The 26,455-nt window shown below is 36.7% G+C and overlaps 1 protein-coding gene across 1 annotated transcript in view; it reads right to left on the bottom strand.

Moving 5' to 3' along the window:
• The window catches only part of SMCHD1 (structural maintenance of chromosomes flexible hinge domain containing 1), a 122,071-nt gene that overhangs the window by 94,613 nt on the left and 1,003 nt on the right, over positions 1 to 26,455 (bottom strand). Inside the window, exons 2-5 of the mRNA XM_052660434.1 lie at positions 15,002 to 15,077; positions 14,179 to 14,340; positions 11,159 to 11,241; positions 10,390 to 10,520 (exon numbers count right to left, since the gene is read on the bottom strand). Of these exons, the coding sequence (XP_052516394.1) occupies positions 10,390 to 10,520; positions 11,159 to 11,241; positions 14,179 to 14,340; positions 15,002 to 15,077 (452 nt within the window). The remainder of the gene's footprint in view (positions 1 to 10,389; positions 10,521 to 11,158; positions 11,242 to 14,178; positions 14,341 to 15,001; positions 15,078 to 26,455) is intronic.

The following is a 26,455-nucleotide window of genomic DNA, read 5'->3' as shown; positions in this document are numbered from 1 at the left end:
CACCACTACTTTGTAAGTTGGAACATTCATTTTATAACCTACAAATCCCCTCCTAGGTATTCACGTAACAGCTTATGTAGATCCGGACCAGGAAACATCCATAACAGAACACTCCACACACTACATGCATAAAATAATCCTACCAGCAACTGCTAAGAATTGGGGGAGCAAGTCAAAAGCCTACTGACTGGAGACTGGATAAACAGAATGAGATTTCTTTTTGGTGTACACAAAGATTACATGGTTATGAAAATGAATGAAAAAAAAAAAAAAAGAAAATGAATGAACTACAGACCCACACAGGTAAGAAATCTTAGTAATCTAATACTAAATGAAAATGCAAGTCCCTTGTAGGTCAACATACAGTATGATTACATTTTATATTATCAAAAACAAGCAAAATTAGATACATACATTTTATTAATAAAAAAACAAAAATAATGCAAAATATGTGTTATCTTTGGTGGGGGAATAGGTAGAATAAGTGAGGAGGACACAGAAGTCAGTCACAGGAAATATTCTACTTATCAGATTGGGGGCAAATTCTGGTTATTCAGCTTATTAAATTTTTCAATAAATAAACTTTAAAAGTCCATGTCTTGAATTGTATCATAAATCAAGAATTATAGCTAATTAAATTCTATGAACATAATGTCTATTAAAAAAACAAACAGTTTAATAGGTTCAAAGACGTTAATTACTGTAATAATACTTCCAGCCAATAAGCTGAAAATACCCTCCCCTAAACATTCTCCTTAAAACACATATGGGAAAGTATATCAAAAGTTTGGGATGGGGCAACTCAGAGATAAAACAATGTATACATACTTAATCTGATTCAAAACTAAGGAATTCTGTTTACTGATTAGGAATCGACATTCATAATGACCAGGCAGTAAGCTTCCTTTTCCATTCATGAAAGCCCAATCTAAGCAAAAACCCTTTTATAACAAATAAGGCCAAAAATAGTAATTTCCAGTAAGTTTTAGACTTGTGTAAATACAAGTCCAGAAAATTCCTATGCCCACACTCAAGGGAAATATAAATCTCCCTTCATGAAGAGAAATACAAGCATAAATATAATTCAAGACATTAAGAAACAATTTTGCATCACAGAAGTAGTTAAGTTGCCTCCTTCAAAATAAATTTATATCACAGTCTAAAAGAATCTCAGAAAATATCTCACTCTTATTCTTGATTCAATGTAAGAGGTCACATTATCTTTGTGAAACAGAAGTATTTGTTAGGAAAGAGAAGCAAAATCTTTATGAAACCACGTCATAAAAATTGTAGAAAGTAAGAAAAAGGAATAGAACAGATCAAATCAGTAAAAAGAAACTAAAAACAATACAAGTGATTGGCAGGAAATATGGTAGTGACTATATGTATGTATATTTATATCTCACTATCTCAAATCTACCAGAAGAAAAAAAAAATCAGGTTCAATGAAGGCAGCTTCATCTTCAACAAAAGTGACAAATGGTCATGTATCCCTAACTGAGCTCTGGAATGTACCTGTGAGACACAATGGAAATAACCAAATCAAAGTATGGTGGCTACATGTTACATTCTCATTCTCTAAATTCAAGTAAATACAAATATCTACTTGAAAGATCATCTTCATTGCAGAAAAATACTGAAGACAAAGGAGCTTTTTCTTTAGGAAAAATAAGAGAAAATCCTGTCAGAAGTCCATTTCTACAACCTAAAAATGGCATGGGAAGTGAGCCACGTGGCATGCTATTTTTTCCCAAAAATGGCTGACTGAGTTGAGAGCGTTTCAATTACTGAGCAAGCTGACGGTGCAGAAAGTAGCACTGATCCAACACATACCTGAATTATGGCCACCCAGTGACCTAACTAACGTCACCTTTCTTTCTTCCACAAAATAGATTAAATGAAAAGACAATAATACAACAATCTCCTTAGGTATCTAACTTCACTTATAAGGCAATGACTGTAACAGTGCCTCATTCATGAGCAAATTTCCTATATCCAGGTACTGTTCTATATCTTAGGGGTTTGGATTACACAAGTGTACTACACACTCATCAAAACCCAGTTAACTGAATGATCACTTCCAGAATGGCATATTAAGAATCTATGAAAATCCACTTTGTTAAAAGCAAAAACAATACCCCCCAAAATTGTCAAAATCAACTTTTTCAAAACTCCAAATATTAACGTCTTACCAATAATCCAAGGAGGGGTTATTTAAGATACATTGATGAGTCTTTGGTGAAAACTGCTAGCTCTGGTACGTTTTCACATGCCCTATCCTATTCCCCTCTCACCAGCTCTACAGAAGCCTTGAAAGCCAACAGTCTTGCAGTCATGGTGAAAACTGACAGCCTAGGAGTTGCTGGAGTAAGTTTGGAGTTTCCCAGGAGTTCCTTCCCCATAGAACTGCCATTATTGGATCTGACAGTTCCCTAGAAACCTCCACTTGCAGGGTTTGTCTTTATTTGACCTAACTCAGAACGTGCTCAGTGTGAAAAGCATTTTCCCTGGGTCATTTGTCAGAAACAATCAGTGGCAGATGTTTATCATCACAGCTGACTGAGGCAATGAAAACAGTTGGAAAACAAATCTGGCCCAAAACTTAGAAGGAAAAGCTGGGGAATGGGAGGTCCATAGTGGTTTTGAAAAGCTCCAACACATTCACGAGAATCAAGAAGATCACACTCCTGCTCAGGACTGTATTCATACTCAAGAAAAGTACTGAGAAGGCCCTAACCTCTCATTTCTGGCTGACTTTGATATTCAGTGCAAGCAAGAGTTACAAGCTAAGCCAGAGCAGTCACTTTCCTATAGGAACATTAAAAACATAGCCCATGTGCACACAGAACCCCTTGGGAAGAGCTAGAAGACTCAGTGGTTCCAGGCACTTAAGAAAAATGTCTGATCATCAACTGACCATAACTGAGCACAGACTTCAGAGGCAACACAATATAAAGAATATAGGTTTTACTGAATTAGTCTAGAGAAGTCACTACACAAACAACAAAAAGACAAAAGGAACAATAAGTCATGGGTGTGCGTGCGTGTTAGTCCCTCAGTCCTGTCTGACTCTTTGCAACCCCACAGACTGTAGCCCGTCAGGCTTCCCTGTCCATGAGACTCTCCAGGCAAGAATACTGGAGTAGCTTGCCATTCCCTTCTCCAGGGGATCTTCCTGACCCAAGAACTGAACCCAAGTCTCCCACATTGCAGGCAGATTCTTTACCGTTTGAGCTACAGAGAAGTTCCAATAAACCCTGGGAAGGGAGATAAATTTGATTTTCAGATCTGCCACACTACATTATTTAAAATGTCCTATTCTAAACAGAAAGCTATGCACCACACCAAGAAATATTAAAGTCTGGCCTAAACACAGGAAAAACAGCTCTCAGTAGAAACTGTCCCAGAGAAAGCCCAGGCCTTAACTAGACTTACCAGACTAAGATTTAAGTCAGCTATTTTATAACAAATGCTAGAGAGGATGTAGAGAAAAGGCAACCCTTCCACACTGTTGGTGGGAATGTCACTTAGTGCAGTCACTATGGAAAACATGATGGAACTTTCTCAAGAAAACAGAGTTGCCATATGACCTGGCAATCCTACTCCTGAGCATATATCTGGACAAAAATATACATGCACCCCTATGTTCACAGCAGCACTGCTAAGAATAGCCAAGACATAGAAACAACCTAAATACCCACTGACAAATGAATGGATGACAAAGGTGTGGTACATATATGCAATGGAATACTACTCAGACATAAAAAGAATGAAACAATGCCATCTGCAACAAGATGAACGGACCTAGAGATTATCACACTAATTGAAGTCAGAAAAGAGAAAGACAAATACTATATGATATCACCGATATGTGGAATCTAATATATGACACAAATGAACATTTATGAAACAGAATAAGACATAGAGCACCGACTTGTAATTGCCAAGGGTGGAGAGTGGGAGAGGGATGGAGCAGGAGTCTGCAGTTAGCAGATGCAAACCAGTATATGTAAGATGGATAAACAAGGTCCTACTGTAGAGCACAGGGAACTATATTCAGTATTCTGTGATAAACCATAATGGAAAATAATTATTTTTTAAAAAGAATATACATATATATGTATAAATGAATCACTTTGCTGTATAGTAGAAATTAACACAGCATTGTAAATCAACTATATTTCAATTTTTAAAATTTTAAAAAATAAATCAGCTATTTTAAATACATTCAGTGAACTAATAAATTATTTCTAATGAAGTAAAAAAAAAAAACTACAAAAAGAGTATTTCACCAAATACAGACTATCAGTAGAAACAGAAACTACAAAGAACCAAACGAATTCTGGAATTAAAAAAAGAAAAACTCAAAAGAAATTTCAATAGGTGACTCATGAACAGATATGAATAGGCAGAAGAATCAGTGAGCTTAAAGACAGGTTGATTGAAATTATTTAGTCTGAGAAATGAAACAAAGATGAACCACATAAGGACAGGAGAGGAAGAATATCTGAGTAATGGCCAAAAACTTCCCCAATTTGATGAAAATCTTCATCTAGACCTCCAAGAAGTTCAACAAACACCAAATATAATGAACTTAAAAACCAGACATACCACAAAGTACCAAAAGCCAGAGAAAAAAAGAGAACTCTGAAAGTGAGAGAGAGAGGTGACTAATCACATACAGGGATACTCAAGACTGAAAGCTGACTGCTCATCAGAAACTAAGCAATCAGAAGGCAATAGGGTACCATATTCCAAGTATTGCCAGGAAAAGACTGTCAACCAAGAATTCTTTTTTCAGCACAAGTAGCCTTCAAAGCTGAAGGACAAATTAAGACACTGACAGGTAAAACCTGAGGGAATGTGTCATGAGCACATCTGCTATGAAACAGCTACTAAAGAGGAGTCTGCTGAACAAACTGAAAAGACTTCAGAAAGTAATCTGAATACAAGAAAAAAAAAGAATAAAGTAGAGGTAACTATAATAAATAGAAAAGGACAGTGTATTTTTTACAACTCTCCGCCAATCTGATTTAAAAAACAGCTGTTTAAAGCACTAACTATAAAACTGTATTGACAGGGTTATAATGCATAATAATGTCATTTATATGAAAATAATAATACAAAGGAGAGGGGAATGAAGTTATAAAGAAACAGTTTTTGTGTATTATTGATATTCAACTGGCATTTATCCAAAGTGGACTGTTTAAAATGTTAATTGAAATCCCTAAGAAACACAAGTGAAGTAGATTAACAACTATCCAAAGTATATCAGTGATTGCAATGAGAGGCAGGGTTGACCATAAATGGGTACAGGGTTTCTTTTGGAGTAATGAAAGTGTTCAGAATTAGTTGTGATGGCTGCACAACTTTGGTATGAATTATATGACCATAAAAATAAATGCATTTAATGAAGATATACTTAAGACAGATGGGAGCATTTCAAGGTAAATTTTACTTCAGAAGAAAAAGTTGAATTCTACATAATGATATCAATACTTGACGCAGCAGGAGAAAGTTTACCGGTATCTGTAATTTACTTTGAACTGAACCAAAAAATAAGTTGACCTGGACTTCCCTGGTTGTTAGTGGATGAGAACCCATCTGCCAAAGAAGGGGACACAAGTTTGATCGTTGCTCTGGGACGGTTCCACATGCTGTGGAGCAAATAAGCCCATGTGCCACAACCATGGGGCCATCTGCTGCAACTACTGAGGCCCCCTCACTGCAACTACTGAGGCCCCCTCACTGCAACTGCTGAGGCCCCCTCATGCAACTACTGAGGGCCCCTCACTGCAACTACTGAAGTCTGTGTACCTAGAGCCAGTGCTCTGCAACGAGAAGCCACTGCTCTCACACCTAGAGAGAGCCCACACATAGCAACAAACACCCAGCACAGCCAAAAATAATTTAGTAATTTTTAAAAAGTTTTAAAGTCTGTCAGATTTTTTTAAAAATGACCTAAAGGTTAGCCAGCAAATTCGACAAATTCAGCAGTGGCCACAGGACTGGAAAAGGTCAGTTTTCATTCCAATCCCAAAGAAAGGCAATGCCAAAAAATGCTCAAACTACCGCACAATTGCACTCATCTCACACGCTAGCAAAGTAATCCTCAAAATTCTCCAAGCCAGGCTTCAGCAATATGTTAACTGTGAACTTCCAGATGTTCAAGCTGGTTTTAGAAAAGGCAGAGGAACCAGAGATCAAATTGCCAACATTCGCTGGATCATTGAAAAAGCAAGAGTTCCAGAAAAACATCTGTTTCTGTTTTATTGACTATGGCAAAGCCTTTGTGTGGATCACAATAAACTGTTGAAAACTCTGAAAGAGATGGGAATACCAGACCACCTGACTTGCCTCCTGAGAAATCTGTATGCAGGTCAGGAATCAACAGTTAGAACTGGACATGGAACAATAGACGGGTTCCAAATCGGGAAAGGAGTACATCAAGGCTGTTTTTGTCACCCTGCTTATTTAACTTTTATGCAGAGTGTAGCATGATAAATGCTGGGCTGGATGAAGCACAAGCTAGAATCAAGATTGCTGGGAGGAAGATCAATAACCTCAGATATGCAGATGACACCACCCTTATGGCAGAAAGCAAAGAAGAACTAAAAAGCCTCTTGATCAAAGTGAAAGAGGAGAGTGAAAGAGCTGGCTTAAAGCTCAACATTCAGAAAACGAAGATCATGGCATCTGATCCCATCACTTCATGGCAGATAGATGGGGAAACAGTGGAAACAGTGAGATACTTTATTCTGGGGGGCTCCAAAATCACTGCAGATGGTGACTGCTGCCATGAAATTAAAAGACACTTGCTTCTTGGAAGAAAAGTTATGACCAACTTAGACAGCATATTAAAAAGCAGAGACATTACTTTGCCAACAAAGGCCCGTCTAGTTAAAGCTATGGATCTTTCAGTAGTCGCCTATGGATGTGAAAGTCGGACTATAAAGAAAGCTGAGTGCCGAAGAATTGATGCTTTTGAACTGTGGTGTTGGAGAAGACTCTTGAGAGTCCCTTGGACTGCAAAGGAGATCCAACCAGTTCATCCTAAAGGAAAGCAGTCCTGAATATTCATTGGAAGTGCTAAAGCTGAAGCTGAAACTTCAATACTTTGGCCACCTGATGCAAAGAACTGACTCACTGGAAAAGACCCTGATGCTGGGAAAGACAAGCTGGGAGGAGAAGGGGACAACAGAGAATGAGATGGTTGGATGGTATCACTGACAATGGACATGAGTTTGAGCAAGCTCCAGGAGTTGATCATGGACAGGGAAGCATGGCATGCTGCAGTCCATGGGCTTGCAGAGTCAGACACAACTGAGAGACTGAACTAAACTGAAAGGTTAGTGGAATAAAAAAAGACGTGGTAAAGCAACTGTTAATGGCAGAAGCTTAGTATGAATATGTTGCGTATTGACTACAGCATTTCAACTTTTCTGTATGTTTGAAAATATTTATAAAATGTTGAGGGAAAGAATAGTGTTCAGGAAACCCTCAGATACAGCAGGTGAACTGTTCTACAACTAGCCTGAACTCTATTTTTTTTTTAAAAAAAGGCTTCATGTAAGACAAATATGGGGAATTATAGAATAAAGGAGACATGAAAGACATGGCAAAGGGAATCTGAATATGGACATTATAATTAGCTATTCTGAATCACTGAGAAATATCTTGAGTGTAATAATGATATTATGGCTATTTATGAGAACATAGCTGTGAAGGAAATACATGGTACAGTATTAAGCCATAAAATATCGAGTTTACAACTTACAAATGATTTAGAAAGAGAAACTGTGTGTTCTGTGTGCATGCATGTGTACACCCATACATACATAAACAGACTACAAATGTGGCAAAATGTTAACATAAATCTAGGTGAAGGATACAGGAGTACCAAAACTGATTTTTTGACTTACTGCTGGCTTTGAAGTTTTTACAACATATTTATTAATCTGAAACTTTTCAAAATAGAAGGGAGGAAAAGGTTGTACCAAAGTGAATGAAACTGTCAAAACAGAACTCTCAACTCATCCCCCTCTACTGTCCTCTTCAAAATGCTCTAACCACATTGGTCTTCTTTTTGTCTCTCAAATGAAACAAGGTGATCACAGTTTCAGGGTCTTTGTCTTTGCTGATGTCCTTCTTCTTGGAATGCTCTTCCCCTAGATTTTCACTTTGGGTGTTTCTTTTCTAAATCATTCAAGCCGCAAGTGAAATGTAACCTCAAAGGGGTCACTTCTCTTCTAATCACTTCACCTAAAGAAGACAGCCATCAGGTTCTAACATGTTACTTGATATTTTCTCATCAATAACTGAAGTACTTATATATTTTTTGGTTTACTTTAGGTTTTTCCTCTACTACAACATAAACTATAGTCAAGACCATCAGCTGCTTTGTATTTTTAGGCTATCCTTCCTTTTCTTCCATAGCCTATTCCCTATATACGAACATCCTTATATCCAGTAAAAAAAAAAAAAACAAAAACTGGAAGCAGTAAAACAACTGATCATTTTTTCTATAGGAGTAGAAGCTAGAGAAGTGTGGGGGAAGAGGGTTACAACTGACACTAACAGAAACTGGACTGAGTTAAGGGACCAATGGTACTAGATTCAAAGACAGTATGAGTACATGACAGCTGTAACAACAATATCCATAAAGCTAGGATCAGACACAGAAGCAGGTAGATTTCTTCCAAAAATTAAAACTTCCCTACTATTTGAATTAGGTTTAAAAGTTTGTGCTATGCTAAAATCTAAAGAAATTTTAACAAACTGTAGGCTCCACTTCTTTCAACTCTTCCACTTGATTTAACTAACTTTTTTCTGACCCTTTGCCCCAATCTGCCATCTGTCCTCCTTTCATTTCTACCGAATAGTTCTATCTTATGCTTAATTCTATCTTTAGACTATAAAAGATCACCGTCTTCTTTATGGCCGTTTATAAATCCTTGAAGTGGCATGAAAATGGTGAAGAAGAACAGCTGGAGAAAAATCTGAGGCTAAGAATGAGAAGGAATAGCTACCATGCTGCTGCTAAGTCGCTTCAGTGTCTGACTGTGCAACCCCATAGATGGCAGCCCACCAGGCTCCCCTGTCCCTGAGTATCTCCAGGCAAGAATACTGGAGTCGGTTGCCATTTCCTTCTCCAATGCATGAAAATGAAAAGTAGAAGGGAAGTTGCTCAGTCGTGTCCGACTCTTAGTGACCCCATGGACTGCAGCCTACAAGGCTCCTCCGTCCATGGGATTTTCCAGGCAAGGGTACTGGAGTGGGTTACCATTGCCTTCCCCGAATAGCTACCATGATAGCTTGTATTTACTGACTGCTTATCATTTGCCATATCAATCTAAGGATTTTACATGCACTAACTCATTTGGTTTTCACAAAACCTTGGGCGGTATTATCCCCATTTTACAGATATATAAACTGAGACAAAGAGAAGTAAAGTACCTTGACCAGTGTCATACAACTAATAAAGCTAGAATTCAGATGAAGCCAAATGATCCCAGAGCCCTTGCTTTTCACTTACTGCCCCTCATCATGGCACTGGAAGGCTTTACAAAGTTGATGAAAATTCTGAGTGCTGAAATCTCAGAAATGAGAAGGCAAATGCGTTAACTATATTAATTTTACACATTATTGAGACAGATCCTTAAATTGGGGTGACTTTCATTGACACAACAAAGAGCAAAGGAAACAGGACATGAATAAATACTAACTTCTTAATGTTAACAGATTCTCCCCAAGTGTGTTTCCTAAATTATAAAACATAGCTTAAACATCAATCCCACTGTGAGTCATAGCTCTAAGTAGAATTCAATTATCTCAAGAACCTAAATCTTTATATCCCTGAGAGCTTTGAGTATACTTCGTTTCCTCTATGACATTCTCATTCAGGATATTTTCTACAAACATATTTCCATACAAAACTCTTGACTAGACTCTACTCCCTAACAGCTGTGAACGTTTTGTAAAGCAGAGTCCTGAAAGAGCCACAGTGAGCTCCAGAGAACTACATGTGGTTCCTTGGACATTTTGCACGAGGTATCAGGTGATTTCTAAAGCCCACTTAAAAACCATTCTACTGCTCTAGACACTATACAGCTTTTTTCAAACTTAAGTTATTACGAAAAGGGGGAAAACTCCACAGTAGGCAACATATTAACATAACTCCTACACACCTCATGAAATGCAGAAAGAATCATTCAGTGGAGGGTCCAATATGATTTATGCAGTTTTGACTTTTTAAATATTGATCTTAAAAACTATTTTATCAAAAACTCTAAATAAATATGCTGATAATGTATATAACTAAATAGAAGAATTCTTCTCCTTATTAAAATACCCAGCTGCCCATAAAAAAAGTGAGTAAGGTTCTCTAACCTTTCAAAGTCACCTTGCCTTGTAAATTTTGACAACCTATACACGGCCCAGTTGTTAAGCTGTTTAGAGGTCATTCCTCTTCCATTATCTATCACTGCAACGGCAGGTTTTCCTTGTGTTTCATCAAAATGCTATGAAATAAGTTCAAAAAGACAGGAAAAGTCGTATCAATATTAAAAGCATGAAAAGTTCAATATAAAAAATGTGATTCATTGGGCTCACTCACACATTGCTGGAGAAGTGTATATTAATACAACTTTCTAAAAGGCACTCCAGCTGTATGAACCAAAGGCCTTAGAATTCTTCATATCCTTTAACCTAGAAATTCCATTTCTCAAAATGTAGCTTGAGGACTAATCACAGATGTGTACAAAGATCTATAAGGGTGTTCCTGATACCAGCACTGCTTACAATGGCAAAAACAAAGGGAAACAAATCTAAATGTTCAACAGCCACAGACTGATTACATAATTTATATTACAGTCAATAAATCAAATAGCATCAGGGGTGTATTACACTGCAAAATAGCCATGATATGGCAATGTTTACAATCCACTTCTAAGGGAAAATAGAAGATCACAAACAAAATGTACACTATGATCACACATACATGTGTACATATACCCACAGGAAAAGGGCCAAGTGAAAAAATTTTAATGAAGAGACATCAGGTAATTATTCTACTTTTATATTTTAATTTTTTTCCAATAAACCTGGAGTACTTCCATAAAAACACAAGCTAATTTGATTTAGAGTATTATTTTCTTACCAATTTGATCTGTATGCTTCTAACACCACTGTTACGAGAAGTAGCAGACAATGAATTGTCAATTAATTCTGCAAGAGCAAATGCTGGAAGAGAGTGAGAAAATATTACTGCTTAAGTTTTCCTTCCTAAATACTTCATATAAAAGTTCAAAGTAGAAGGAATTCTGAAGTACCTTAAGCCATCACTTTTATTTTCCAAAGAGCTAAAATTAAAGTATTATCCTGATCCTAATGACACAAACATAATAAGGCATCATCAATCACCACCAGCATAAAAAAGCAGTCACCAACCAGTACTTGTATGGCACTACACAGCACGAGTGAGCCAGCCATGATTCCTGGCTTCAAGGAGTTTATAATCTAAAGACAGACATACACACATAAGAGACAAACAGAAGACCATAACCATAAAATCAAATAGTAGTCTGTGTACGTATTTACATCATGCACAAGTCAAAAGTAAGCACATTTAGGGATGTGGGACAAATATAAAAGTGTCTGTTAAGGGGCTAATTTAAATACAGGTATCTCGCAATACCAACTTGTGAAATGGCAGAATGTATCTGCTTAACTGACACAAAACTGCTCTTAATTTCCTTCTATACAACCAGCCTGACCTTCAGTTTATCAGCGGCTCAGCACTATTTCTAACATTCTCCTTTCTGCAGGGTCAATATCCAAACTACTTCCCACTTTTTCTCCTTAATTAAAAGGGTGAGCATACTAAATTAATGTCTCTTTCACTTAAGCATAACTCAACTTAAGCTGTAATTAACCCACAAAGTAGCATTCCAGCAAGCACTTCCCAATGCTAAACATGTAGGGGATGGCTCCGTTTATAAACTAGTTGGAAAGTAGTCATTACAAATCAGGTATGTATAAAGATCTGGCGAAGGATATTACCTAGAAAATGGAAAAGTAGGGACACTGTAGGAAATGGGAGGAAAAAGAGTTAAGGGAAATTTCAAAGGAAAAAATTAGTAGAATTTAGTATCTGATTAGATATAAAAGGAGAAAGAAAAGGAAATCCAAGGTGGCTTTGAGTGCTTGTTCCAGAAGACTGGGAAAAGGGTCATCTTTTTCCATAAAGGGGATGGAAGGACAGAAAAACTCAGTTTTAGGTGTGATGCCCTACCACTGTTATCAAGCTCAATAATGAGCAGAGGTGATGCACAGGGAGCTGGAACAGACCACGCTAAATAGAGAGTAAAACTGTGGCTATCTCAGTTACTTCTGCAAAATAAGGTCATTACCTTAATGTTGGCTAACACACAGGATTAAAGATCAAACAAGAAAACGCTCATAAAGCACTTGACACAGTGCCTGGCTCTGCAGCTGAGAGCAGTTAACAGTACCAGTAGCAGTCAAGGTAAGGATGTACAAGAAGAATTAGTCACGAGAATATTCAGTCATTTGTAACAATTAAAAAAAAAAAAAACCTGAAATAACCTGAATGTCTAGTAATAGCAGTGTGTGTGTGGGTGTCTGTGCGCTAAGTTGCTTCAGTCATGCAAGACTCTGAGATCCCATGGACTGTAAACCGCCAGGTTCCTTTGTCCCTGGGACTCTCCAGGCAAGAATACTGGAGTGGGTCGCCATACCCTTCTCCAGAGGATCCTCCCCACCCAGTGGCTGAACCCGTGTCTCTTGCATCTTCTGCACCAGCAAGCAGGCTCTTTACCACCAGCGCCACCTGGGTCTCTTGCACTACAGGCAGATTCTTTACCTTCTGAGCCATTAGGGAAGTCCCAACAACAGTATAGTGTTCAAATAAATTATGTTATCTAAGTACTGTGTAAGCCCTAAAATAAATATATATTGACATACATATTAAAGATGTTCATTACATTTTAAATTAAAAGGTTGGTTAAAAAAGAATACATCAGGAATTCCCTGGCAGTCCAGTAGTTCGGACTCTGGGCTTTCACTGTCAAGGGCCTGAGTTCAATCCCTGGTTGGGGAACTAAGATCCCATAAGCTGCATGGCACAACAAAAGGAAAAAAAAAGTATACACCATATAATACCAAAAATTATATATATATATATATACATATATATATATGAAAAGGTCCGAAATAATAAACACCAAAGTGTTGGTAGTGGTTGCATCTGGGTGGTAGAGATGGGAATATTCTTTGTGTTGTTTTTGTTTATCTATGTTTTCTAATTTCCTACCAACTCTAATGCATATACAATGAAAAAAATATTTAGTAAGAAAGTTTACAGGGGACTTCCCTGGTGGTTCAGTGGTTGAGAATCCATCTGCTAACACAGGGGACACAGATTTGATCCCCAGTCTGGGAAGACAGCACGTGCCACGAGGCAACTAAGCCCATGTGCCATAACGAAGATCCAGCACAGCCAAAAATAAATAATTTTTTTTTAAAGAAAGAGAATTTATAGGGAGCTCCCTGGTGACCTAGTGGCTAGGATTCCAGGCTTTCACTGTCAAGGTCTGGGGAGTGAGAGCCCACAAACCACACGGTCAAAAAAAAAGCAAGCAAGCTTATAATGAATACCTGAACACTTTCGCAGAACTACGATGGAAGAGATTCTCTAAATCAAAATAATCCAAGGTAGGATAAAAACTGTCTAATAGTAAAGATGGGATGAAATTATAAAAAAACAATAAGGAACACAAACCACTTAGTTGTGCAGTTCAGCTACAAAAAATGTGCAAGGTAAAACAAACATAATTGGGAGAAAAGTTTAGGGAGCTACGAAGAATAACAGGAAAGGAGAGTGTACAGGAGGTAGATGTGTAAGGACACCATCTCTCATGAGTCGAAAAGGAATGAATTCTCATTCTACGTTAGTTTTAAAGGAGAGGTAGCTTTACTTTGATGTAAGATGACAGGTATAAAAAGAAATATATTGTGATGCAGAGATGAAGTAAGGAGGCTCACAAGAACTCATCATAGTCTTTGAATAAAGCAGAATGAAAGAACTTTTTAAAAGTCTGATCAAGGCAATAAAGGTGAGTGACAGTTTATCACAATTAGTACAAAGGGAATACTTACGTAAAGGATTTTGTCCTTCACTTGCATAATATTCATACATGCCACTTTTAACCAATGTGTCATAGTGAGGTAGGAAGTCAATTCGTTCTTTTGTAGCTGTTAGTAGTAACTGATTGACTGACTGTAGCAGGTATAGAGTGACTCCATCTTTAACAGTTTCATCTGAAATCAAGAGGTAACATCTTAAGTGCTAACCCAGCATTCAAAACACAACGAATTTATAATTTTAAATATATAAATGGTATCTATGAAATGACTTTAAAAATCATACAGGCAAATCCCCAAACAATGGACTGATCTATATCAGTTGTACTGTGTTAAGAATATCAGTGGAATAGGTCCAAATATTTCCACTCATCTGAAACACTCAATTCTTAAGTCAAGGTGTCAGAGAAAATCAGATGAGGAACTAATTAAAGTGGTTATCAATATGAATGAGAAGAATGATTAAATCCAAAAAGGAATCAGGCATGAAAAACTGGTACATCTTAGAACATAACTGGGTAGAAAAAGATTATGGAAGAATCCAAGTTGGTCAGGAGAGGTAGCTCTTAAGGGTCCATGCAGAAGACCTGTGGTTGGATATTGAGCAAGGTCTCATCTTTTGTAGCCGTAAGTGATTTCAACTCTTTTTTTATAACCATGCTTGACAAGTATGAGCTCTGCACAAAGTAGATGTGCAGAGCCAGTTTCCTCCCCAATTCCAACAAAGTAAACAAAAATATCAATGGTTTTTGATGCTTATCTATGTAATAAAATAGTCATTACCCTATAATGTACTAGAACATATTAAATATAAAAGCATAAATGCAACGTTGCTTACCAAAGTTATCACAGGTAATTTCTTTCCTACTTGTTGTTGTAATGACAAATTTATCTCCAGGTGAAATACCAAGTGTCTACCGAAAATAACAGAATAAAATCAATTATTATAGAAAGGAAATAAATGCCCTAGTCAAGTTTACAAAAATATGAAAATACTGATAAGGATATTACAATATTATAACAATTAGTACTACACTATTCTGAGAAATATGTTTTAACATTTTAAATTTTGCCTTTGCATAATTAACCACAAATCTATCTATAAATTACCTACTTGCTTATTAACAAGGTAGATTTTTCTGCTATTCTATGTCACCTAAGAACAGTGAACATTTTCAAAGTGTTTAACATCCGCAGAGCTCTCTTAGACAAAAGACATATTATTTTGTATCAATATATAAAGTAAACTTATTTGGAGCAAAGCATTAACACTTGTGTTCATATATATTAAATACCTAAATATGTAAAAACAGAAGTACTAAACAAAAATAGAGGTTAATACTTTACAACACCGAGATAAAGACTGCCAGGCTATGCAGGATGTCTGTATAAAGAACCTTTGTATTTATTATAACCTCTTCCAAAAGTGTAACTTTAAAAAATTAAGGCAAATTATAAATTAGGGGAGTAAACTGCAACACAAAACAAAGTGCTAACATCCTGAGGAGAAAAAAGCCGTCATAAATCAAGATGAAAGTCAACAAAGAGTGAAATAATAACATGAACAATAAAAGGACAGGAAAAAGTATATGACCAAAAAAACACATGAAAACCTGAAATTTCACAACAAACCAAATATAAAAATTAGAAAAATAAGTGAGTTTTCATTAAAATATTACATGTCATTAAAATTAAAAAACACATCCTCTTTCTAAAATCAAACAATAGGGCAACCCACAGTTAAAAGACTTGACTTCTATTTCAGGTAATGATGAACTAGTTAATTTAAACCAACCTTACACAGAAGATTACTAAAAAGAAAATTTAAACTAATGATATTCAAGTCTTCAATATTGATCTAAAAATCCTACTGGTCACTACTGAAACTAACTGAAAACCAACTCCCTACTCTGAACACCAGCAAATTCAAGGGCAAGTAGACCATTTATCCTGCTTTCTTGTACCAATCAGATTTCAGGGTAACCATATATCTCTAACTGATAAAGCAAAGTTGTTCCTTTGCCTCATCAATTAGAGGCAATAATTGTTAATAAATGGAGGAATGGCAATCAGAACAGCACTATCAATGAATGGACCATTAAATTAAAAGTTTATTACTAAAGTAGCCAGCTGAACCCACTTGAATCCCACTTGCTTGATCCTGCCACTTAACAGTGGTAAAAAACAAAGTGGGTGAAACAGCCTTACATTAAAGTGCCTTCAGATGTGATGTCACATGAAGTACCAGCACCACCTATGAAGTATTTTCTCCCCCAACCCAGAGAAGCTGAGCCTAAATCTTAATTATAAGTCTTTAAAAATAACTTCCAGTTTATGGGATATGTGAAGTTAGAACAAGCTAAATTACACCATAAAGGAATAGACAAATCCAGAATATGGAGTAAGAGAGACAAACCAACTTGATTTCTTCAACAAGTCAATATTAGGAAAAACAAAAAGACTGGGGGAAGGTATTTTGCTAAAATGCTCTAAATTTTAAAAGAAATTAAGAAACATAAAAAACCAAGTTCAATACAAGGACCCTGATTAAACAAACCAACAATAAAAAGACATTTTTGAGACAAACGAATCTAAGCATGGAATTAACTGTTAGATAATACCGTTAAAAATGTTAATTTTGATGGTGTTATAATAAAATACATGTTGAAGCATACAGGAGTGAAGTAAACTAAGGCCTGGACTACACTTCCAGGCAAAAATGAAGGCAAAAATGAAGTGAGCATGGCAAATACTTAAGAACTGTTGAATGTGAATAATGAGTATATGTAGGTTCATTTTAAGGAAATAACATTACAAACTGGTGAGGAAAAATACTGAGACAGTTAATGGTACAGAAACAGATTTTAGAAATCCCCATCTCAACATACATGAAAATAAACCCCAAGAGAACTAAAGCAGCTACATTTTAATCCAAAATTGTAGAGGGAAAATACGGAAATAATATTGAGAGAGAAAAGCATTCTTGAAAATACACAAGAAATGCAAGTCATTAAGGAGAAAAATCGGAAAACATGAAAAGATGCACATCTTCACTAGTTATCAGAGAAATTAAAACCGGAGGAGGACATGGCAGTCCACTCCAGTACTGTTGCCTGGGGAATCCCACGGGTAGAGGACCCTGGCGGGCTATGGTCCATAGGGTGGAAGAAGTTGGATACAACTGAAGTGACTTAGCACACAGCACATATCACTCCCATGAGGCTGGCAAAAAGTGTAACTCCTGATAATATGAAGCATAATGTGGAAAGTGAAGTCGCTCAGTGTGTCCGACTCTTTTTGACCCCATGGACGTTAGCCTACAATGCTCCTTCATCTGTGGGATTTTCCAGGCAAGAGTACTTGAGTGGGTTGCCATTTCCTTCTCCAGAGTATCTTCCCAACCCAGGGATCAAACCTGGGTCTCCCACATTGTAGGCAGATGCTTTACCATCTGAGCCACCAGGGAAGTCTACATAAAGCATAGGCCCTCATTAAATGAATAATATATGATCAAATGGAACTTAATCCAGGGATGCAAGAATTTTTCAGCATCCTCAAATCAATCAATGTGATATATCATGTGAACAAACCAAAGAATAAAAACCACATTATCATCTCAGTCAGTCAGTTCAGTCGGTGAGTCGTGTCTGACTCTTTGCAACTCCATGGACTGCAGCACACCAGGCTTCCCTGCCCAGTGCCAACTCCTGGAGTTTACTCAAACTCATATCCATTGAGTCAGTGATGCCATCCAACCATCTCATCTTCTGTGGTCCCTTTCTCCTCCTGCCTTCAATCTTTCCCAGCATCAAGGTCTTTTCCAATGAGTCAGTTCTTTGCATCAGGTGGCCAAAGTATTGGTAGTTTCAACTTCAGCATCATTCCTTCCAATGAATATTCAGGACTGATCTCCTTTAGGATAGACTGGTTGGATCTCCTTGCTGTCCAAGGGACTCTTATGAGTCTTTTCCAACACCACAGTTCAAATGCATCAATTCTTTGGCACTCAGCTTTCTTTATAGTCCAACTTTCACATCCATACGTGACTACTGGGAAAATCATAGCTTTGACTAGAGACATCTTTGTTGGCAATGTAATGTCTCTGCTTTTTAATATGCTGTCTAGGTTGGTCATAACTTTTCTTCCAAGGAGTAAGTGTCTTTTAATTTCATGGCTGCAGTCACCATCTGCAGTGATTTTGGAGCCCCCAAAAATAAAGTCTCTCACTGTTTCCCCATCTATCTGCCATGAAGTGATGGGACCAGATGCCCTGATCTTAGTTTTCTGAATGTTCATCTCAGTAGATGCAGAAAAAAGCTTTTGATAAAATTCAACATCCATTTATCACAAAAAAAAAAACAACCCTCGCTACAGAGGGAACACACTTCGACACAATAAAACCCACATATGACAAACTCAGTTAACAACATCAGTTCAGTCGCTCAGTCATGTCTGACTCTTTGCGACCCCATGAATCGCAGCACGCCAGGCCTCCCTGTCCATCACCAACTCCTGGAGTTCACTCAGACTCATGTCCATCGAGTCAGTGATGCCATCCAGCCATCTCATCCTCTGTCATCCCCTTCTCCTCCTGCCCCCAATCCCTCCCAGCATCAGTCTTTTCCAATGAGTCAACTCTTCACATGAGGTGGCCAAAGTACTGGAGCTTCAGCTTTAGCATCAACCTTCCAAAGAAATCCCAGGACTGATCTCCTTCAGACTGGACTGGTTGGATCTCCTTGCAGTCCAAGGGACTCTCAAGAGTCTTTTCCAACATCACAGTTCAAAACCATCAATTCTTTGGCACTCAGCCTTCTTCACAGTCCAACTCTCACATCCATACATGACCACAGGAAAAACCATAGCCTTGACTAGACGGATCTTAGTCGGCAAAGTAATGTCTCTGCTTTTGAATATACTATCTAGGTTGGTCGTAACTTTTCTTCCAAAGAGTAAGCGTCTTTTAATTACATGGCTGCAGTCACCATCTGCAGTGATTTTGGAGCCCCCAAGAAAATAAAGTCTGACACTGTTTCCACTGTTTCCCCATCTATTTCCCATGAAGTGATAGGACCGGATGCCATGATCTTCGTTTTCTGAATGTTGAGCTTTAAGCCAACTTTTTCACTCTCCTCTTTCACTTTCATCAAGAGGCTTTTTAGTTCCTCTTCACTTCCTACCATAAGGGTGGTGTCATCTGCATGTCTGAGGTTATTGAGATTTCTCCCGGCAATCTTGATTCCAGCTTGTGTTTCTTCCAGCCCAGCGTTTCTCATGATGTACTCTGCATATAAGTTAAACAAGCAGGGTGACAATATACAGCCTTGACGTACTCCTTTTTCTATTTGGAACCAGTCTGTTGTTCCATGTCCAGTTCTACCTGTTGCTTCCTGACCTGCATACAGATTTCTCAAGAGGCAGGTCAGGTGGTTTGGTATTCCCATCTCTTTAAGAATTTTCCACAGTTAACAACATACTCAACAGTGAAGAGCTGAAATCATTCCCTCTAAGATCAAGACAAGGATGCTCACACTCACCACTTTTATTCAACATAGTTTTTAAAGTCCTAGCCACAGCAACCAGTGAAGAAAAAGAAATAAAAGGAATTCAAACTGGAAATAAAGAAGTAAAGTTGTCACTGCTTGCAGATAACATGGTACTATACATAGAAAATCCTAAAGACACCACCAGAAAACTACTGGAGATCAATTAATTCAGTAAAATTTCAGGATACAAAATAAATATATAGAAATCTTGCATTTCTATATGCTAACAACAAGTGATCAGGAAGACAAATTAAGGAAACAATCCCTTTGCCATTGCATCAAAAAGAATAAAATGCCTTATGAACTTCTGAAGAATAAACCTCCTTAGGAGGCAAAATACCTGTACTCCAAAAACTCTAAGATATGAATGAAAGAAATTGAAGATGACATGAACAGGAAAGATATACTGTGTTCTTAGAATGGAAAAATCAATTTGGTTAAAATGACCATACTACCCAAAGCAATCTACAGGTTCAAGGCAATCCAATCAAATTACTAATGGGATTTTTGACAGAACTAGAAAAAAAAAACTTTAAAAGTTGTATGGAAACATAAAAGCCAAAAAAATCTTGAGAAAGAGTAACAGAGCTGGGGGATTCATACTCCCTGACTTCAGACTATACTACAAAACTAGTAGAATCATCAAAACAATATAGTATTGGCACAAAAACAGATGCATAGGTCAATGGAACAGAATAGAGCCCAGAAATAAATCCATGTGCTAAGCGTTAAATAATCTACCACAAAGGAGGCAAGAATATACAATGGAAAAAGACAATCTCTTCAAAACTGAACAGCCATCTGTTTAGAAAAGTGAAATTTGAACATTCTCTAACACCAAATATAAAAATAAACTGAAAATGGAGGAAAGATGTAAATATAAAACTGAATAACATAAAACTCCTGGAGGAAAGTATAGGTAGAACACTCTCAGACATAAATTGCAGCATTATTTTTTTTGGATCTGTTTCCTAAAGTAATGGAAACAAAAGCAAAAATATACAAAAGGGGCCTAATTAAACTTAAAAGTTTTTGCACAGCAAAGGAAACCATAAACAAAGTGAAAAGGCAATCCACAGAATAGGAGAATATATTTGCAAATGAAGTACCCGACAATGGATTAATCTCCAAAATACACAAACAGCTCATACAGCTCAGTATTTTAAAAAAAAAAAAAAAAAAAAATTTTTTTTTAATGGGCAGAAGACCCAAAAAGACATTTCTCCAAAGACAGTCATCAGAAACATGAAAAGATGCCCAATGTCGCTGATCATGAGACAAATACAAAACAAAACTAAAATGAAGTATCATCTCACACTGGTCAGAATCGCCATCATCAGAAAGTCTACATGGAGAAAAGAGACTTCTATACTGTTGGTGGGAATGTAAACTGATACAGCCACTATGAAGAACCATTATGTAGGTTTCCTTAAAAATTAAAAACAGAGTTACTGTAAGATCCAGCAATCTCACTCCTGGGAATTTACTTGAAAAAGACAAAATTTCTATTTCAAAAAGATACAAGCACCCCTATATTTATAGCAGCAGTATTTACAATAACCAAGACATGTAAGCAACCTGAATGTCCATCAGCAGATGACAGGAATCTACAATGGAAAATAAGCCAAAAAAGTTTGAGTCTGTGTGTGTATATACACATATACATCTGTGTGTTTGTGTACATCTGAAGCAGTCTGCTATACACTTGAAACTAACACTATAAATCAACTATTTATTTCAATTTAAATAAAAGCTCTATTAAAAAGACAGCTATATTTTGAAGGAAAAACAAATTAAGTATAGCTCTCCATAGAGGGAAAATGGACTTACACATTGCGGACAGGGCTAAAACCATACTGAAAAGCAATCTGGTATACTTTAATAAAATTAAAAATATTCATATTCTACCCAATTACACCCAAGAGAAATGAAGCTATAGACAATACACTGATGGAGAAAAGATTCTATTTGCTTACAGAAATAAAAATTGTCTTCACACATCTTTATTAGTTTTTATATAATTAACTGTCTTTATTTTTCAGTTTTTTACTACTTTATCTCTGCAACATCCCAACTGTTAGATCATGTGGTCATCTATCCTGTAGAACAAAACATGTATTTTTATAATTACTGAAAAACTGTGTCAAATTGAATTAATTTTATACACATCTGAAAAGCATATACAAGTATTTCATATACTCTCTCCACAGTTCTATTATTCAATCAAGATACATAAGCTATCTTTTTTATTTGCTTTATATATAATTCTTCACAAAATTATTTCTCAAATTCGTAACTTTTCTAAATATTTTATAGCTCTGGTATTTCACAAACAAATTATTTTTACATTATTCATTATACTTTTACTCAAGATGTCATACCCTTCTCTCTCCATATTTTTGATCTAAAAATTTGTCTTACCTGACAAAGTCTTTCCTGTATGAGTACCAAAATAGCCTTGAATACAGAAACATTGTCTGCCCTTCTCTAAATGAAAGCAGGATGACATTCTATACTGGGCAAGAGTCTTGACTGGGCTGTTTCATTTTTATAAGATCACTTCAACTCCATCTTTTTCTGGGTTCAAGTTAAAGTACATGGATTTTTATTTAATGAGTAACATAAAGAAACGGCCCTCCATGTCTTCAGGTTAGCTTCAAACTATTGCTGCCCAACTTCTCTCAAAAGCCAATCTGAAGAAATATTTATGACGGGCTGCTGCTGCTGCTGCTAAGTCACTTCAGTCGTGTCCAACTCTGTGTGACCCCATAGACGCCAGCCCACCAGGCTCCCCCGTCCCTGGGCTAATGAACTGCAAACCATAAAATCCTCGAACACTTTAAACTTGTTTAATGGATGAGATCAATCAGAAGCTAAATACTTCAATGCATATCTCTGAACAAACAACTAGCCTTTACTGATGTATGCTTTGGTATTATATCCGATCACTCTGTCCCTGAATCACCCCAAAACCAGGAACATACACAGTACATTTAAGTGAGAAAACTCTACAAAAATGTGGGTGGTCAATCAAAAAATAGGCCAAAGAACTAAACAGACATTTCTCCAAAGGAGACATACAGATGGCTAACAAACACATTAAAAGATGCTCAACATCACTCATTATCAGAGAAATGCAAATCAAAACCACAACGAGGTACCATCTCATGCCGGTCAGAATGGCTGCTATCCAAAAGTCTATAATTAATTAATGCTGGAGAGGATGCAGAGAAAAAGGAACCCTCTCACACTGTTGGTGGGAATGCAAACTAGTACAGCCACTATGGAGAACAGTGTGGAGATTCCCTAAAAAACTGGAAATAGAACTGCCATGCGACCCAGCAATCCCACTGCTGGGCAAACACACCAAGGAAACCAGAACTGAAAGAAACACATGTACCCCAATGTTCATCACAGCACTGAACTATAATAGTCAGGACATGGAAGCAACCTAGATGTCCACTGGCAGACAAATGCATAAGAAAGCTGTGGTACAAATACACAATGGAATATTATTCAGCTGTTAAAAAGAATGCATTTGAATCAGTACTAATGAGGTGGATGAAACTGGAGCCTATTATACAGAGTTAAGTAAGTCAGAAAGAAAAACACCAGTATAATATATTAACGCATATATATGGAATTTAGAAAGATGGTAAAAATGACCCTATATGCGAGGCAGCAAAAGAGACAGAGATGTAAAGAACAGACTTTTGGACTCTGTAGAAGGCAAGGGTGGGATGATTTGAGAGAATAGCATTGAAACATGTATATTATCGTATGTGAAACAGATTGCCAGTCCAGGTTCTATGCATGAGACAGGGTGCTCAGGGCTGGTGCACTGGCATGACCCTGAGGGATGGGATGGGCAGGGAGGTGGGAGGGGGGTTCAGGATGGGGAACACATGTACACTCATGGCTGATTCATGTCAATGTACGGCAAAAACCACTACAGTATTGTAAAGTAATTAGCCTCCAATTAAAAGAAATACATTTTTTTTTAAATGTGGGTGGTAACTGGTTAAAGCAGGTTGCAATACCTTAAATAACACAAAGGGCTGTTGTTTAGTTGCTAAATCATGTCTGACTTTACCTTGCATTAAAAGACAAAATAAGAGCCTCTCCTATCTATAAGAATGTTGTCTATTTTATCAGGATTTGTGAGGAATTTAGGGAGAAATTTTTCTCCAAGGTTTGCATTCTTAGCAGCTGGAATGCTTTTATTTTATAGACTTTGTGGGTTTTGTATTATCTCTCCTTTGTTGTCACTTCTAAGAAACTCAAAGCTGATTTCATGGCTCAGCACTGGTATAAGCTTTTCAAAATGAACTTTCATTAATTAGCTCTCAGGTTACTTATTCTACTCTTTCCTACATCTATCTTTTGCTTTTTTACTTTTCACCTTTTGAAATTTTTAACACAACATATCCTATATACAAAATTTTTTTTGAAGGAAGAGATTGATTCATTTAACTAAGCAGCTATAAACCAACTATTAGATAAGGCTCCTAACCTCCAGGAATGGAGACAATTTTTTTAAAGTACAATGTTATAACAAGTGCTATAATAGGGTGACAAGGAATAGTGGAACCACTGGGAAAAAGTAGGCACTTCCTCAAAATTAGGTGTGGAGAGGAAGGTTTGCACAAATGGGACCTAATGATTGGGCATATTAAGAACTAGCTAAGTATTTTCTAATCTTTGATTTTTCGAGGTCACAAGGGCTCAGGTGAATCAGTAACTGCTTATCACAGGTCTAAAGGCTTCTGTCAAATCCACCTTCTGTTCCTGCCTCGACTGCTCCTTTTTTCTACAAAGTGAGCTTTTCCCCATGTAACAGTTTAGGACCCATAATACTTCCTAGCACTACAAACACTTGTTAAAGTTTTAATGAAAAACTTTAATTTAGTGCACTATCTGCCTACTCCTCTAACATGGAAAATAGTGTGCGCCCTGTGGAGATTGTTTAAAAACAAAAACAAGCTTTAGAACCAAACAGATAGACCTAGATTCCTATCCCAGTTTCACTGCTTATGAACTTATTTTAGTTCTTCATGTATGTAATGGGGACAAAGTTATAGGATTAGGTGGCATAATCTAGCTTTAAATTCTCAAAAAAAAAAAAGTTAGCCTTTCTTATTTTTTTCTTACTAGTTCTTCCCTCTAATTAAAGTTAAACCTCTGTTCTAGCAGGAAAAAGTAGGAGGGAGGAGGAAAAGAATTAGTCAAAGAGAATATTTTCCTTATTAAAATACTGAAGGAATGGAACAAATATATCTGTCCCCTATAACAAAGAATATCATTTGAATGGTATGTAACAAAAACGACTTGGGTTCTGGATCTGAATTCTAATTTTTGTACTATCTGTTTGACTTAGGTGAGTCATCATCTCCAAAAGTGAGTTACCACTTCCGCATTAAGAGGTTAATACACTTCCCCTATACATGTAACACAGTTACTGACACTTTTGACATGGGAGAATTATTTCTAGAGGAAGGTACAACCTTTCTGAAAAACAATTTAAAAATGCATATCAAGAGCTTTGATATTCCTGACCCTTGATCCAGGAATTTGACTTCTAAGATTCTAAACCAAAGAAAACAAAGACATAAGCCTAGGTATACAAGGGAAAAGAATTTGAAAAAATTTATATATGTAACTGAATCACTGTGCTGTACACCTGAAACACGACATTGTAAATCAACTAGAGTTTAATTTTTTTTTAATGGAGGGGGAAAAAAAGCTTAAACTCAAAAATAAATCTCAAAAAAAAAAAAAGACTGCATTCAAACATGTTTATCACGATACTGCTTAAAATCTAACACAAGCGCAAACAAAAAGAGATCTGTATATATAAACAGATTGGTTCAAAACAGATCACTTTGACTATGAAGATTTGCATTAAAATAGAAAAATAGTGACAATATTAAGTGAAAAAATGGAATACAGACATGTATTAAGATTATTTAAAAATGCAGGGTGATGGTAAGAACACAAAAAAATAACTCCAATTACTAACAGTGGTTATAAATTTCACAGTGAATAAAAAGTTTTTTTTTTCTTCTCTGGTTCCTTATTGTTTTTTAATACGCTGACATTTTAGTCATTTTTGTGTGTTATGATTTTAAATAATTTACATATAACCAATATGAATACTCTACATAATCAACTACAAAAATAAGAGTTTCTCTTTCCCTAATACAAAACATTCATCAAAAATAATAAGCATTCATTTATTCACTTTTCAAGGACATGGGAATGTGCTATATCCAGAGAATGAACTTCTGAGCTGGTAAAATTTTGTCATTCTAATTTGACTATTTACCACATACCAGGCATGATTCTAGACCCTGGAAAAACAGAACAAATCAAAGTGCTTGCTCTCACATTGTTTTCTTTTTTTTTTTCTTCCTATGGGTCTTGATTTCAATTATTTCATCAACTACTATACGGAATTAAGAGTACTAAAACATCAGCCTGGGTGCGTGCTCAGTGGTGTCCGAATCTTCCCGACCTCCATGGACTGTGTAGCCTGCCAGGCTCCTCTGTCCGTGAGATTTCCCAGGCAAGAATACTGGACTCGGTTGCCATTTCCTTCTCCAGGGGATCTTCCCCACCCAAGGATCGAACCAGCATCTCCTGCATTGGCAGCCGTATTCTTTATCGGTGAGCCACCTGGGAAGCCCTAAAACTTCAGCCTACTCAAGTTTAAAACACTGCTTCACACTAAGTCCTTTTTCTTGGTT

Source organism: Budorcas taxicolor, chromosome 22, assembly GCF_023091745.1.
Source record: "Budorcas taxicolor isolate Tak-1 chromosome 22, Takin1.1, whole genome shotgun sequence".
Taxonomy (NCBI): Eukaryota; Metazoa; Chordata; class Mammalia; order Artiodactyla; family Bovidae; genus Budorcas; species Budorcas taxicolor.
Note: the sequence above shows the minus strand (reverse complement) of the source record. Positions and strands in the feature narration are given on the sequence as shown.